General features: G+C 43.8%; 1 protein-coding gene across 1 annotated transcript; it reads right to left on the minus strand.

Annotated features, from left to right (window-relative positions):
- Window positions 1-861: 861 nt before the first annotated feature.
- On the minus strand, window positions 862-16,124 carry slc38a11 (solute carrier family 38 member 11; the record flags this gene model as incomplete). Its single annotated transcript, XM_079733877.1, has 13 exons — window positions 862-1,092; window positions 2,137-2,268; window positions 3,336-3,448; window positions 4,418-4,579; window positions 6,653-6,723; window positions 10,875-10,954; window positions 12,302-12,408; window positions 12,749-12,814; window positions 13,143-13,277; window positions 13,382-13,456; window positions 14,787-14,901; window positions 15,009-15,075; window positions 16,099-16,124. The coding sequence occupies 13 exons, from the start codon at window positions 16,122-16,124 to the stop codon at window positions 862-864; spliced, it is 1,380 nt and encodes a 459-aa protein (XP_079590003.1).
- Window positions 16,125-16,160: the final 36 nt, after the last annotated feature.

Below are 16,160 nucleotides of genomic sequence, written 5' to 3' on the forward strand. Positions count from 1 at the left end.
GGCTCACCCTGAAGTGCTGCTATGACAAGTCGAGTCACCGACTGCAGCCGCTCGCAGAGGGACAAGTGGTCCGCATGCAGACAGCCAAAGGCTACGGAACGGTGAAGGAGTTGAGTAAGGATCCACGGTCCTACATAGTTTAAGCAGATGGGAAGACCTATAGGAGAAATCGCCGTCACTTCCTGTCGCCATCACCGCAGCTCCTTGATGACCCAGACCTTCAGGACACCAGCTCCCCTACAGTGGACAGTTCTCCACCACCACAATTGCCGGCACCCCACACTGTGCAACCACAACACCCAACCTCTCCCCAGCTCAAGTCTACAGCGCACTCACCCATTGAGAATCCAGACACACAATACACTCAACGCTCAAGTCGCATCTGCAGAAAAGTCCCTAATACCATAAAATCCAAGCTATCCAGCGTGATTAATATTGTGACATTTGATGTACTTAAAACACTTGTTTGACGCTGCTAAAGACTGAAAGGAAGGGATGTAGATCGTTTGTTCATTATGAGCCACCAAAGCCACCTTACTGTGTTGCCTCATCCAATCAGAATGCCCGGTGGCCTAGTTAATCTTTACCTCTTGTCTGTATCGGGGTTCAGTTATTGAATACTTGGATCAAATGTTGTTTACACTCGGTGTGATCCTTGACTCATAACAACCCATACAAAGTCTCTGCAGTATGAGTACAAATATTTATTACAATGGCAACATCACAAAGGTCCTTCAAACGGCGATATTTGGCCCCGGCCCCTAGCCGGCCGGCGCGTTGCTGGGGGCGTTGCAGTAGGAGGCCCCGCCCCCTAGCCGGGCGGAGCGGTGCTGGGGGCGTTGCAGTAGGAGGCCCCGCCCCCTAGCCGGGCGGAGCGGTGCTGGAGGCGTTGCAGTAGGAGGGCTCGTCCCCGTGGGTGCAGCTGTGGGGGAACAGGCCGCTGAGCACCAGGCCGCTGAGCACCAGGCCGCTCCCGACCAGCAGCAGCAAGCTGGGCAGAAGCTTCTCCGAGTGGAACCAGCGGCCCGGAGACAGCTTCAGGAAACACGCCGACGGCAGGATGAAGATCAGCGGGATGGCGCTGAGGACCCCCTGCAAATACACTCCCATATGGTACACATATATACACACACATATATACATACATATATACACACTTATATACACACTTAAATACACACATATATATACACATATATACACACATATACATACACACATATATACACACATATACATACACATATACACACATATATACACATATATACACACATATATACACACATATATAGACACATATGCACACATGTACACACATATACATACAAATATATACACACATATAGACATATACATACACATATATACACACATATATACATATACACGTATACACACACATATATATATAAACAAATGTATACACATATATATATATATATATATACATATATATGTATATATATATATATGCACATATATACACACATATATATACACCTATATATACTATATATGTATGTTAACTGTATCGTATATATATATATATATATATATATATACGATACAGTAAACATATACTTCACATACATAGACAGTAAGAGTGTTTGTGTGATTACGTTGAGCTCCAACACCAGGCCCAGGCAGAGTGTGTGAGTGAGTGTGTGAGTGTGTGAGTGTGAGTGTGAGTGTGTGTGTGTGTGTGTGTGTGTGTGTGTGAGTGTGTGTGAGTGTGAGTGTGAGTGTGTGTGTGTGTGTGTGTGTGTGTGTGTGAGTGTGTGTGTGTGTGTGTGTGTGTGTGCGTGTGTGTGTGTGAGTGGCTGAGTGTGAGTGTGTGAGTGTGAGTGTGTGAGTGTGAGTGTGTGAGTGTGTGAGTGTGTGTGAGTGGCTGAGTGTGTGTGTGCGTGTGTGCGTGTGTGAGTGTGTGAGTGTGTGTGAGTGGCTGAGTGTGTGTGTGTGTGTGTGTGTGTGTGTGTGTGTGTGTGAGTGTGTGTGTGTGTGTGTGTGTGTGTGTGTGTGTGTGTGAGTGTGTGTGTGTGTGCGTGTGTGCGTGTGTGTGTGTGTGTGTGTGTGTGTGTGTGTGTGTGTGCGTGTGAGTGTGTGTGTGTGCGTGTGTGTGAGTGTGTGTGTTACGTTGAGCTCCAGCACCAGTCCCAGGCAGTCGTAGGCCAGTGACAGGCTGCAGCCGGAGGCCACCAGCAGCAGGGTGAGGGCCGTGTGCTCCAGGGAGGAGAGCTCTCGCTGGTAGAACACGTTGGACAGCACCTCAACAACACAGCACCATAAGTATAAGTAGAACGCAAGGAATGGTATGTACAGAAGTACATATCACATATGTTTATGCATATATATATATATATCGGTTTAATGTGAACATGAGAAATCCTAACGATCTAACCCGGCCCACTTCTGTAGTGTTGCTTACTTATTGCACAAACTATTGGGTGTGACCTACAGCTGGTCATGTGACCCTTCTCTGTAGACATACAGCTGGTCATGTGACCCTTCTCTGTAGACATACAGCTGGTCATGTGACCCTTCTGTCGACCTACAGCTGGTCATGTGATCTACAGCTGGTCATGTGACCCTCCTGATCTACAGCCGGTCATGTGACCTACAGCTGGGCTGTTTCCCGAAGTGAAGGAAGAATGCTCAACAGCCGCCCATTTAAGGACGTTACGTCGTAGAACGCTGACAAGCACTGTTCCAATGTTGAGAACACTCGGAAATTTGCGCCCTTTTCGCGTCCTTTATTTTTGAGAATTCTAGGATTTTTTCAAGGATGCGTCGATGGATCCTCAACAAGCCAAAATACCCACAATCCTTTGCGTTCACACCCTTCGCGGGGTATTTACAAATTGCGTCTGGAAAGCAATAGGCCTACACATTGCTTTACACAATTGAAGTTTTTGAACGTTTTCAGAAATATTTTGTGGCGTATTGTTTTTAATAGATTAATCATGTAAATGCAAAAAATTAACCTGTGCAATTTTTTTTAAACCTTTTTGCAAGGTAATGATAGGCTATATTTTGCATAGATTGATTTGTTTTAATATGTAGGTAACCACCTAAGTAGCTGGTGTTAAACAAACTACTGTCACAAATAACAATTTCAACAATTAAAATATTAAAATATTTACCACTGGAGCAGTATTAAAAAGCGGAAGACACTAGCAAGTCGTTCCAAACTCTGAACACTACAAACACTAGGCAGCACTCTAGCCTCAGCTCCATAGGACGCGGCAAGCAAGGAAGTGTTCTAACCCTGGTCATGTGATCTACAGCTGGTCATGTGACCCTCCTGATCTACAGCTGGTCATGTGACCTTTCACCTCTCGTGTGACGAAGCACTCCAGAGGGAAGGTGGTCATGATGCTGAGGCCAAAGCAGAAGCGGCCAAAGGTCACGAGGTCATCCTCTCTGCAGTAGTTCTCAAAGATATCCCCTGAAGAGAGACCCATCGAAAAATGGGAAATTTATACATAAAAATAACAGTTATGATATAATGTAATAATCATAATAATACGCTATATTTATATAGCACCATTTAAAATGTGCATGGCAAAGTAATTTTCATGATAACAACTGACAGTTATACATTCACATGTAGTTCTATATATATTATATTTATGCAGATAGTAAAGCAATAACATGCAGTTATATATATGTATGCATAGTTGTACTACATATATATAAATACATAATGTGTTTTCATATAGTAAAACAGTAACATGTAGTTATATATATGTGTATATATATAAGTATTCATATAGTAAAACAGTAACATGTAGTAATATGTATAATATATGTATTCAAATATTAGCGGTCTAATAAGTGGGATTATGTCATAACAAAACAAACCCTTCAGGGTGAAGATAAATATATATATATATAGATGTGTATACAAAAGTGATATTTGTAAATATATATGTATATATATATAAATATATATATATACATCTGAAGGTTGTGTAGCTACCTTGTGTGTGTCCGGTGAAGGTTGTGTTCCTTGTGTGTGTCCGGTGAAGGTTGTGTTCCTTGTGTGTGTCCGGTGAAGGTTGTGTACCATGTGTGTGTCCGGTGAAGGTTGTGTACCTTGTGTGTGTCCGGTGAAGGTTGTGTTCCTTGTGTGTGTCCGGTGAAGGTTGTGTACCATGTTTGTGTCCGGTGAAGGTTGTGTTCCTTGTGTGTGTCCGGTGAAGGTTGTGTACCATGTGTGTGTCCGGTGAAGGTTGTGTACCTTGTGTGTGTCCGGTGAAGGTTGTGTTCCTTGTGTGTGTCCGGTGAAGGTTGTGTACCATGTTTGTGTCCGGTGAAGGTTGTGTTCCTTGTGTGTGTCCGGTGAAGGTCGTGTACCTTGTGTGTGTCCGGTGAAGGTTGTGTACCTTGTGTGTGTCCGGTGAAGGTTGTGTACCTTGTGTGTGTCCGGTGAAGGTTGTGTAGCCGGCCACAGCGAAGACAGCGCTGAGCGCGGCGGCGGCCCCCACGGAGACGTGGGTGACCCTGAGCCAGGCGCCCAGCGTGGGGCGCTGCAGGGAGCGGTACATCAGGAAGCTGTTGTGGTGGCAGATGAAGGCTGAGACACACGCAGTGTTAGCATGGGGCTAACGCTACCATCAATGCTATGTCTGCAGTATAAGCCCGACCTGCTCTTAATGACCTGTCTCTGTACTGTCTAACTCCTACCTGCTCCTTAATGACCTGTCTCTGTACTGTCTAACCCCTACCTGCTCCTTAATGACCTGTCTCTGTACTGTCTAACCCCTACCTGCTCCTTAATGACCTGTCTCTGTACTGTCTAACTCCTACCTGCTCCTTAATGACCTGTCTCTGTACTGTCTAACCCCTACCTTCTCCTTAATGACCTGTCTCTGTACTGTCTAACCCCTACCTGCTCCTTAATGACCTGTCTCTGTACTGTCTAACCCCTACCTGCTCCTTAATGACCTGTCTCTGTACTGTCTAACTCCTACCTGCTCCTTAATGACCTGTCTCTGTACTGTCTAACCCTTACCTGCTCCTTAATGACCTGTCTCTGTACTGTCTAACTCCTACCTGCTCCTTAATGGCCTGTCTCTGTACTGTCTAACCCCTACCTGCTCCTTAATGACCTGTCTCTGTACTGTCTAACTCCTACCTGCTCCTTACTGACCTGTCTCTATACTGTCTAACCCCGACCTGCTCTTAATGACCTGTCTCTGTACTGTCTAACTCCTACCTGCTCCTTAATGACCTGTCTCTGTACTGTCTAACCCCAACCTGCTCCTTAATGACCTGTCTCTGTACTGTCTAACCCCGACCTGCTCTTAATGACCTGTCTATGTACTGTCTAACCCCTACCTGCTCCTTAATGACCTGTCTCTGTACTGTCTAACCCCTAACTGCTCCTTAATGACCTGTCTCTGTACTGTCTAACCCCTACCTGCTCCTTAATGACCTGTCTCTGTACTGTCTAACCCCTACCTGCTCCTTAATGACCTGTCTCTGTACTGTCTAACCCCTACCTGCTCCTTAGTGACCTGTCTCTGTACTGTCTAACCCCTACCTGCTCCTTAATGACCTGTCTCTGTACTGTCTAACCCCTACCTGCTCCTTAATGACCTGTCTCTCTACTGTATAACCCCTACCTGCTCCTTAATGACCTGTCTGTACTGTGAAACCCCTACCTGCTCCTTAATGACCTGTCTCTGTACTGTCTAACCCCTACCTGCTCCTTAATGACCTGTCTCTGTACTGTATAACCCCTATCTGCTCCTTAATGACCTGTCTGTACTGTGTAACCCCTACCTGTCTGTACTGTCTAACCCCTACCTGTCTGTGTAACCCCTGTGTAACCCCTGTGTAACCCCTACCTGTCTGTACTGTGTAACCCTAACCCTGTATTGATTACATGTTGTATCCACTGGATAGGGACTACTCCACTACTCTCTACTCATTAATATTACTACTACTTCTCTCTACTACTCTCTATTCTCTACTACTAGAGAATAGAGTATTAGTCACTAATACTACTACTACTACTACTCTCTACTCTCTGCTAACCTGCAGTCACTCCCACTCCCTGTAGATTTAGATGGTGTGTTTACCACCAGGGTAACATTGAATTCCTCCTTAGTCATGAGTCAAACATGCGCTGCTCAGACAATGCTTTGATTTTCCACATGAAGCTGGTTCCTAGTCGTCTGAAGTACAACAGGAAAGGCTGAGAGTGGTTCCTAAGTGCTCTGAGAGCGCCCTGCTCAGCCTGGAACACTGAAGTGTTCAGGGAGAGAGCAGTGAGCTGAGAACATCATATGGACTCCTTATCCCTCAAATACTGATACCAACAGGAAGCAATTCGGAAAGCTCAACTTCCATTATATAACTTATTAGCATCTCATTATATAAATGCCATCGTGACTAATAACTAATAACATATTATTACATTAGTGCTATCTTGACTAATAACTAATCTAATCGAATTAGTGCTATTAGTGCTTTAGTAATAACTAATAACATCTTATTACATTAGTACTATCTTAAGTATTAACTAATAACATCTTACTACATTAGTACTATCTTTAATAATGACTAATAACATCTTATTACTTTAGTAATAATGAATGATAACTTATAACATAACTATCATCAATAATAACTTGGAACTTACCGAAGGACAAGACGCCAATGGCCTGAATGGCATTCAACTTAGCAAACACCCAAGCATCTTCTGTAGGGGGTCTAGAGAGAGAGAGAGAGACACAGAGAGAGAGAGAGAGAGAGAGAGAGAGAGACACACAGAGAGAGAGAGATAGAGAGAGAGAGAGAGAGAGAGAGAGACACAGAGAGAGAGAGAGAGAGAGACACACAGAGAGAGAGACAGACAGACACACAGACAGACAGTCAGACAGACAGACAGACAGAGAGTGACAGAGAGTGACAGAGAGAGACAAAGAGAGTGACAGAGAGAGTAACAGAGAGAGAGAGATACAGAGAGAGAGAGAGACACAGAGAGAGAGAGATACAGAGAGAGATAGAGATAGAGAAAGACAGAGAGAGAGAGAGAGAGAGACAGACACAGACAGACAGACAGACAGACAGACAGACAGACAGACAGAGAGAGAAACAAAGAGAGTGACAGAGAGAGAGAGAGAGTGACAGAGACAGAGAGAGAGACAGAGAGTCAGAGAGCTCAGTGAGTTCTACACGTTCCTGAACCAGAACTAAACTACTGGACCATCAAACACAAGACACCATAGAACACAAAGCTTTCACTATTTCATCCTGGAATATACAAGGCCTGAGGTCAACTGCCTTTGGTCTGAAAATCAGAAATCTATACTTCATCAAGGAAATCCGAAATACAGACATTGTCATCCTCCAAAAGACCTGGTGTAGAGGAGATGGTCCCACTGGCTGCCCTCTAAACTACAGAGAGCTGGTGGTACCATCCACCAAACTACCAGGGGTGAAACAAGGAAGAGAATCGGGAGGTATTTTAATTTGGTACAAATCCGAACTCACCAACTCTGTTAAATTAATCAAAACAGGGCAATTCTACATCTGGTTAGAGATAGACAAGGGACTTACCACATCAGAATAAAACATCCTCCTGTGTGCAACATATATCCCACCACTAGAATCCCCATACTACAACGAGGAAAGCTTCTCTATGCTAGAGGAGGAGATCAACCACTTCCAGGCCCATGGTCATATTCTAATGTGTGGTGACCTCAACGCCAGGACGGGACGGGCCTGACACCATCAGCACACAGGAAGGTAAACACCTACCAGGAGACGGGACCATCGCCTCCCCAAAGTGTCCTGCCAGATATAATTATGACAAAACTACAAACGAACATGGACTACAACTATTACAGCTGTGCCGCACCCAGGGACTGTACATCGTCAACGGTAGATCCCGCGGAGACCCCTATGGAAGATACACCTACAGCTCATATCTCGGCAGTAGTACTGTCGATTATTTTATCACAGACCTAAGCCCTGGGTCTCTCGGAGCTTTCACAGTCAGCCCCTTAACACCACTATCAGACCACAGCAAAATCACAGCCTACCTTCATAGACCAAAGCCTAACCAAGAGGCATTAAAACCAAACAAACTACACACTATAAACAAATTCTATAGATGGAAGGAGAGCAGGGTCGAAACATATCAGAACACCATAAAGCAAAATCACATTCAGACACTTCTAGATAACTTCCTAGATCAAAACTTTCAGTGCAACAACGAAGGGATCAACATGGCAGTAGAAAGCCTTAACAACATATTTGACATCTCAGCCTTACAATCAAACCTGAAGGTCTCAAACAGTCAAACTAAGAACAAAAACAACTTTAACGATAAGTGGTTCAACAACGAATGCAAAAACACTAGGGAAACATTGAGAAACCTGTCAAATCAGAAACATAGGGACCCAGACAACAACAATATCCGTCTCCATTATTATGAGACCTTAAAACAATACAGAAGCACAATAAGAAGAAAAAGGGACCAACATGCTAGGAACCTGATAAACCAAATTGAGGAATCCATAGACTCAAACCATTTCTGGGAAAATTGGAACAAACTTAACAAACAAAAATGGGAAGAATTAAGCATTCATAATGGAGACTTATGGGTAAATCACTTCTCCATTGGCCCCATTGTAAAGAACAAAGAACAAACACATATACAAGATAAATTACAAACACTAAAATCAATTATTAAAGATTATCAGAACCCACTAGACTCTCCAATCACATTAAAAGAACTACAGGACAAGATAAGTTCTCTTAAACTAAAAAAGGCATGTGGTGTTGATGGTATTCTAAACTAAATGATTAAATATACAGATCTCAAATTCCAATTGGCAATTCTAAAACTGCTTTACACTGTCCTTAGCTCCGGGATCTTCCCCAATATTTGGAATAAAGGACTGATTAGCCCAATCAACAAAAGTGGAGATAAATTTGACCCTAATAACTACAGAGGGGTCTGTGTCAACAGCAACCTCGGTAAAATTCTATGTATGATTATAAATAGCAGACTCCTTAACTTCCTGACTGACAATAATGCCATAAGCAAAACCCAGATCGGCTTCTTACCAAATTATCGTACAACAGACGATATATTCACATTAAGCACCCTCATTGACCACCAAATAAAACAAATCAAAAGCAAACTATTCTCCCGCTTTGTAGACTTTAAAAAAGCCTTTGACTCAATTTGGCATGATGGTCTGTTGTTTAAATTAATAGAAAGTGGTGTTGGAGGAAAAACTTACGACATCATAAAGTCCATGTACACAGACAACAAATGTGCAATTAAGATAGAAAAGAAACACACAGACTTCTTCCAACAAAGCCGGGCTGTGAGACAGGGATGCAGCTTGAGTCCAACCCTGTTCAACAGATACATTAACCAACTAGCAAGGACACTAGAGCAGTCTGCAGCACCCGCCATAACACTGGTAGACACCGAAATCAAATGTCTGCTGTTTGCAGACGACCTGGTGCTGCTGTTCCCAACCAAAGAAGGCCTACAGCAGCACCTAGATCTTCTGCACAGCTTCTCTCAAACCTGGGCCCTAACAGTGAACCTTAGTGAAACCAAAATAATGATATTTGAAAAAAGAACCAGCCTCAACAAATACACATTCCACCTAGACACTGTTACTCTAGAGCAAACAAAACCTACCTCGGCATAAACATGAATGCCACAGGAAATTTCAACAAAGCTATTAATGACCTGAGAGACAAGGCAAGGAGGGCATTTCATGCCATAAAAAAAAAAATCAAACTAGACATCCCAATTAAGATCTGGCTAAAAATATGTGACGCAGTGATACCAAAGCTGAGAACATCGCAGTGGGTTCTCAGCAGTGACACCAAATAACGCCTGCAGAGCCGAATTAGGACGATATCCAATCGTACACACTCCAGAACAAGGCTCTTACCCACAGAGTTAGACCCAGAAAAGTGTCCCCTTAGCCAGCTTGTCCTGGGAATCTGTCCAATACACAACAACCAACACATCAGGCAAAACCAAATTATAAGAAAACAAAAGCAAAAGTATGGCACATTGGAAAGAGTCCACCAAAAACCAGAGTAAATTGGCATGCTATTTGTCCCTTAACAGAGACTACACCGTGGCAGAATACCTGACCACCGTGACCGACCCGAAACTGAGGAAATCCTTGACCAGATACAGACTCAGCGAACACAGCCTGGCCATCGAGAAGGGACGCCACAGACAGACCTGCCTCCCAAGAGAAGACCGACTGTGCTGCCACTGCACACACAACCAACTCCCCATAGACTCATCCCCCTGGATTCACTCTGGACACAATAATTGCACTAATCCTCCATAATGTAAATACTGTGTATTTAGAGTGTATCTTTAACTTATCTGTTTATACAAGGTACTGTAATTTTTATAATTTATATAATATCGCACATATTACTTTTTTAAGTACTTTTATAGTATAACATTTGATATGTATAGATATTTTGTATTTAACGGTTCGAGAGAGAGAGAGAGAGAGAGAGAGAGAGAGACAGAGAGACAGAGAGAGAGAGAGCGAGAGAGAGAGAGAGAGACAGTGATTGGGACAGAGGCAGATAGAGAGAGAGAGAGAGAGAGAGAGAGAGAGAGAGAGAGACAGAGAGAGAGAGAGAGAGAGAGAGAGAGAGACAGAGAGAGAGAGAGAGAGAGAGAGAGAGAGAGAGAGAGGGAGAGAGGGAGAGAGAGAGATAGAGGGAGAGAGAGAGAGAGAGGGAGAGAGACAGTGACTGTGACAGAGACAAAGACGGCACTGGTCAACCCAGCGCCCACTCAGGCCTCCTGGAGGTTCCTCAGTGTTTTGTGCGTTCAGAGAGAGGGTTGTCAGTACATCAGGGGGCCCAGGGTGGCGGCCCGCACCGACACCACCAGCAGGACGGCCAGGGTCAGCACCATGGAGAGGAGGGACGCCTGCACACACACACACAAACACACACACACACACACACACACATACGGATCACGGCTCCAATCACAGAGAACCAAACAGACGCTTGGTTCAGTCTGGGGGAACCAGAGGCATAACTGCATGTTATGGACCCGTCTACATACAAGACACCGGCACATTGTGCATACTGATCATTTAGAAATAGATTTATATATTCATATGGAAGTTATTGGTGTATTATATATATTGATATTTTAGATATTTATATGTGATATATATGTTTTTATTCATATACTAAGACATTGATGTATTATACATATTTATATTTACATAACAGGTTAGGGGATGACCTACCATCTCAGATATAAAATATCACATTAATTATTAATTAATATATTAATATGAATATTAATATGACCTACATTACCAGTTATATAAGATATTATTATCTTATTATTAGGGCTGTTAAAATTTGCTATATTCTTTTTTTTACTGTGATTTTGAAAGGTTTTTCCCACAGAATGTCAACATTCCTATCGGAATTCATTTTAGTTTTTCCTTCCACTTACTTTCCATTCAATTACACTTTCAGTAAGCGATGGACTGGTAACAGTTCCAAATCTGTGTTGTTCCGTAAGTTTCATATTCAACCCACACTGAGTGACTCATTAGGTAGACCTACCTTCTCAGTTATATAAGATATTATGTTATAATATTAATATAACAGCTCTATAAGATTAGTATGTTATAATATTAATATGACAGTTATGTTATGATATTCATATTAATATAAAAGTTATGTTATAATATTAATATAACAGTTATGTTAAAGTATTAATATAACAGTTATGTTAAAGTATTAATATAACAGTTATGATATTCATATTAATATAACAGTTATATTATGTTATTAATATAGCCGTTATGTGATGATATTCATATTAATATAACAGTTATGTCATAATATTAATATAACAGTTATGTTATAGTTTTCATATAACAGTTATGTTATGATATTCATATTAATATAACAGCTATGTTATGATATTCATATTAATATAACAGTTATATTATGGTATTAATATAACAGTTATGTTATAGTTTTCATATAACAGTTATGTTATGATATTCATATTAATATAACAGTTATATTATGGTATTAATATAACAGTTATGTTATAGTTTTCATATAACAGTTATGTTATGATATTCATATTAATATAACAGTTATATTATGTTATTAATATAACAGTTATATTATGATATTAATATAACAGTTATGTTATGATATTCATATTAATATAACCGTTATGTTATGATATTCATATTAATATAACCGTTATGTTATGATATTCATATTAATATCACACCTTCCCGAGCTGTCCGATGTGGCGAGGCAGTGAGAGGGGGAGGGTCACCAGGACGGTTGCCATGGAGATTACGACGCGGCGTTCTGCCAGCATGTGGTCCGGACCGACTGACCCCGGGGAACAGGAGGTCAGAGGTCAGGGTTCAGTCTTAGGGGTCAGAGGTCAGGGAGAGAGGCACAGGGGGGTCAGGGAGAGAGGCTCAAGGGGTCAGGGGTCAAGGAGAGTGGGTCAGGGGTCAGAGAGAGAGAGGGTCAGGGGTCAAGGAGAGTGGGTCAGGGGTCAGAGGTCAGGGAGAGAGGCTCAGAGGGGTCAGAGGTCAGGGAGAGAGGCTCAGAGGGGTCAGAGGTCAGGGAGAGAGGCTCAGGGGGGTCAGGGGGCAGGGATAAAGGGTGTTATCATCGTTACTCATTTAGGTTTTTACCCGTCTTTCACCCTCACCCACCTCACCTCCAGGGATCCTCTGGAACACTTTGGTCAGCGTGTCACCCACCGTCATGTTGTAGCTCACCATCGCTAGGGGCAACAAACAGCACACTTTAAGGGTTAAGGTTCACAACAGGAGGTAGCACCCTCTGTGCTGGTTAAGCTTAGGCCTAGGCTAGGCTAGGCTTTTGTAATACAATGAAATAGATATATATATTACACATGAATGGGTGAAGAAATGGTAACATGTTGAAAGACTTACTTATGAATGGGTGAATTAAGGGTTGAAGCATGGTAAACGACGTATGAATGGATGAAGGAAGAGTAACATGCTGAATACTTAAATATGAATGGGTGAATGAGGAGTAACACGGAAAATGACTTATGGAGGGGTGAAGGTGAGATGGTGAATCCTTACCTATGAAGGGGTAGAGGAACTGCAGCAGCGATACCAGGAGGAACCCGGGAAGGCCGAAGGCGCTTCGGACCAGCGCCTGGTAGCTGCTGCTGTCCGACATGTTGCCTCCCTTTATCAGGAGGATGATGGAGTAATCTGCTGGCAGCACATGTGTTACACACACATACACACACGCACGCACGCACGCACGCACGCACGCACGCAAACACACACACACGCACAGGCGCGGCTGTACCCACCTGTGATGACGGCCACAGCCACCAGCAGCAGCAGGCCCAGCGGCAGACCAGCCTTGTTCATGGCATAGGGCAGACCTGGAACACAACAGACCTGGAACACTAAAGACCTGGAACACTACAGACCTGGAACACTAAAGACCTGGAACACTACAGACCTGGAACACTACAGACCTGGAACACTACAAACCTGGAACACTAAAGACCTGGAACACAACAGACCTGGAACACTAAAGACCTGGAACACTACAAACCTGGAACACTACAGACCTGGAACACAACAGACCTGGAACACTAAAGACCTGGAACACTACAGACCTGGAACACTACAAACCTGGAACACTACAGACCTGGAACACTACAAACCTGGAACACTGCAAACCTGGAACACTAAAGACCTGGAACACAACAGACCTGGAACACAACAGACCTAGAACACTACAGACCTGGAACACAACAGACCTGGAACGCAACAGACCTGGAACACTACAGATCTGGAACACAAGAGACCATGAACACTACAGACCTGGAACACAACAGACCTGGAACACAACAGACCTGAGCCTCACGGAGACACACTGTCTGTATTAACACAACAGACCTGGAACACAACAGACCTGGAACACAACAGACCTGAGCCTCACGGAGACACACTGTCTGTATTAACACAACAGACCTGGAACACAACAGACCTGGAACACAACAGACCTGAGCCTCACGGAGACACACTGTCTGTATTAACACAACAGACCTGGAACACAACAGACCTGGAACACAACAGACCTGAGCCTCACGGAGACACACTGTCTGTATTAACACAACGGACCTGGAACACAACAGACCTGGAACACAACAGACCTGGAACACAACAGACCTGAGCCTCACGGAGACACACTTGCATTTGTGCATTTGTGTCAATGTACGTCTAACTTTCAATATCCCAGTCAACCTTTCATTTGTGTCAGAGTTTTTGGTGAGTGTGTGTGTGTTTGTGTGTGTGTGTGTGTGTGTGTGTGTGTGTGTGTGTGTGAGTGTGTGTGTGTGTGTGTGTGTGTGTGTGTGTGTGTGGGGGGGGGGGGGGGGGGGAGTCATATGACGGGAGGCTAAACTGCCCCAGGGGGGGAAGGGGATTAAAGTTCCTGTTAATTCAAGACAAAAGTACGCAAAGAACCGCCGCTTCTCAGCGCCCTGTGCATGAATCGAGGTCAGAACAGAACATAGCCTTCTTTATGTACCGCAGACCAGCTGTATGTAGGCCGAGGAAAATACCTCATTTTGTACGATAGTTCGTCTTGGAAACGAATAAGCTTTGTATCAGAGTTGATTATTAACTTTCTGCGACGTGCCAACACATACATGAACTGTTGATGTCATGAAATAATTGATTATAACGTTTGTTCTGACTTACCGATGATCCCCGAGCCTATGATGGAGTTAATGAAGTTAAAGGACACCGAGACGAGGGAAGCTTTGCCTCCTCCGAGCTCATCGCAGACCAGAGTCCTCCCGTCGCCAAGGCCCGGCTGACAGGGACAGCAATTCAGTACTGATCTGATCGTCACTTAACGTTAAATTGAAACATTACCAGGCTCAACCCGTTTACCAACGACATGTAAGACAAGCGGCCTACCTGTTGATCCATTGGTATCTCCTCGACTTCAGAGCAGGACCCCGTGTGGTTCAGACCGGGACCCCCGCTGACAGCAGAGACAGTTTACAGAAGACCACACGATGTCAATCCAACCAAGGATGTCTAATAAAGGATTCAGCCTCTTTAACACACACCCTCAACACCGCCCCCTGTTGGCTGCACATGGTTATAAACTAGATTCTATTAATGATAATTCAATGCAATTAACGGTTAGAGAAACGAGCTACCAGCTCACGTGGTGAGTACCGAGGGGATCTATTACAATAAACACAATAATGAGGTAGGAGTTTAATATAATGGGGTCTGAGATTAATATAATGAGGTCTGAGTTTAATATAATGAGATCTGAGTTTAATATCTCCAAGGTTTGATTTTGGTATGATGTCCGGATTTAAAATGATGAGGTTTGAGTTGAATAGCAAGCGGTATGAATTTAATGTAATGAGGTATGTGTTTAATATAACTAGGGTTAGCGTTTGAAATGATGAGGTTAGAGTGTGATATAATGAGGTCATCAAATCCAGACCAACAGTATGGAAAAATATCTGCAATGTAGTGTGCGGCCACCAGAGGCCGCCAGGTGGCTGACAGTATGGCTAACGGACAACACATAGAAACTTTTTTCTATAGAAACACTGCTCTATCAGACGCTATGAGGAGTGTGTGCAGAGGCATGTTTTTATAAAGAGCCTGAAACGAGGTGGAGCAGTCCACTACGTTGGCGTCATCCAGACTCTGTCTTATCAGACATGTCGACCCACACACTCGAGATATTTCAGATCCACTTCCCAACACCAGTCCTAGAGGCCCCGTCCACCACTCAGTAGGAAACACAAACAGAACGGTTCAGCTCCTCGTCCAACTAGTGTCAGACCCGCTGTCCTCCTCTTCTGTCTGTCTGTCCTCTCTGTTCTCCTCTCTGTCCACCTGTCTGTCCTCCTCTCCTGTCTGTCTGTCCTCCTCCCTGTCCTCCTTTCTGTCTTCAACTCTGTCCTCCTCTCCTGTCTGTCTGTCCTCCTGTCTGTCTGTCTGTCATCCTGTCTTTCCTCGTTTGTGGAGCCAACCATACGCGCGCTCTCTGGGGCCCTCGGACATCCGGAAGCAGTGCGCGCGGCGCGCCCCGGAGCGCGT

Source organism: Pollachius pollachius, assembly GCF_949987615.1.
Source record: "Pollachius pollachius genome assembly, chromosome: 3".
In the NCBI taxonomy this organism is placed as follows: domain Eukaryota; kingdom Metazoa; phylum Chordata; class Actinopteri; order Gadiformes; family Gadidae; genus Pollachius; species Pollachius pollachius.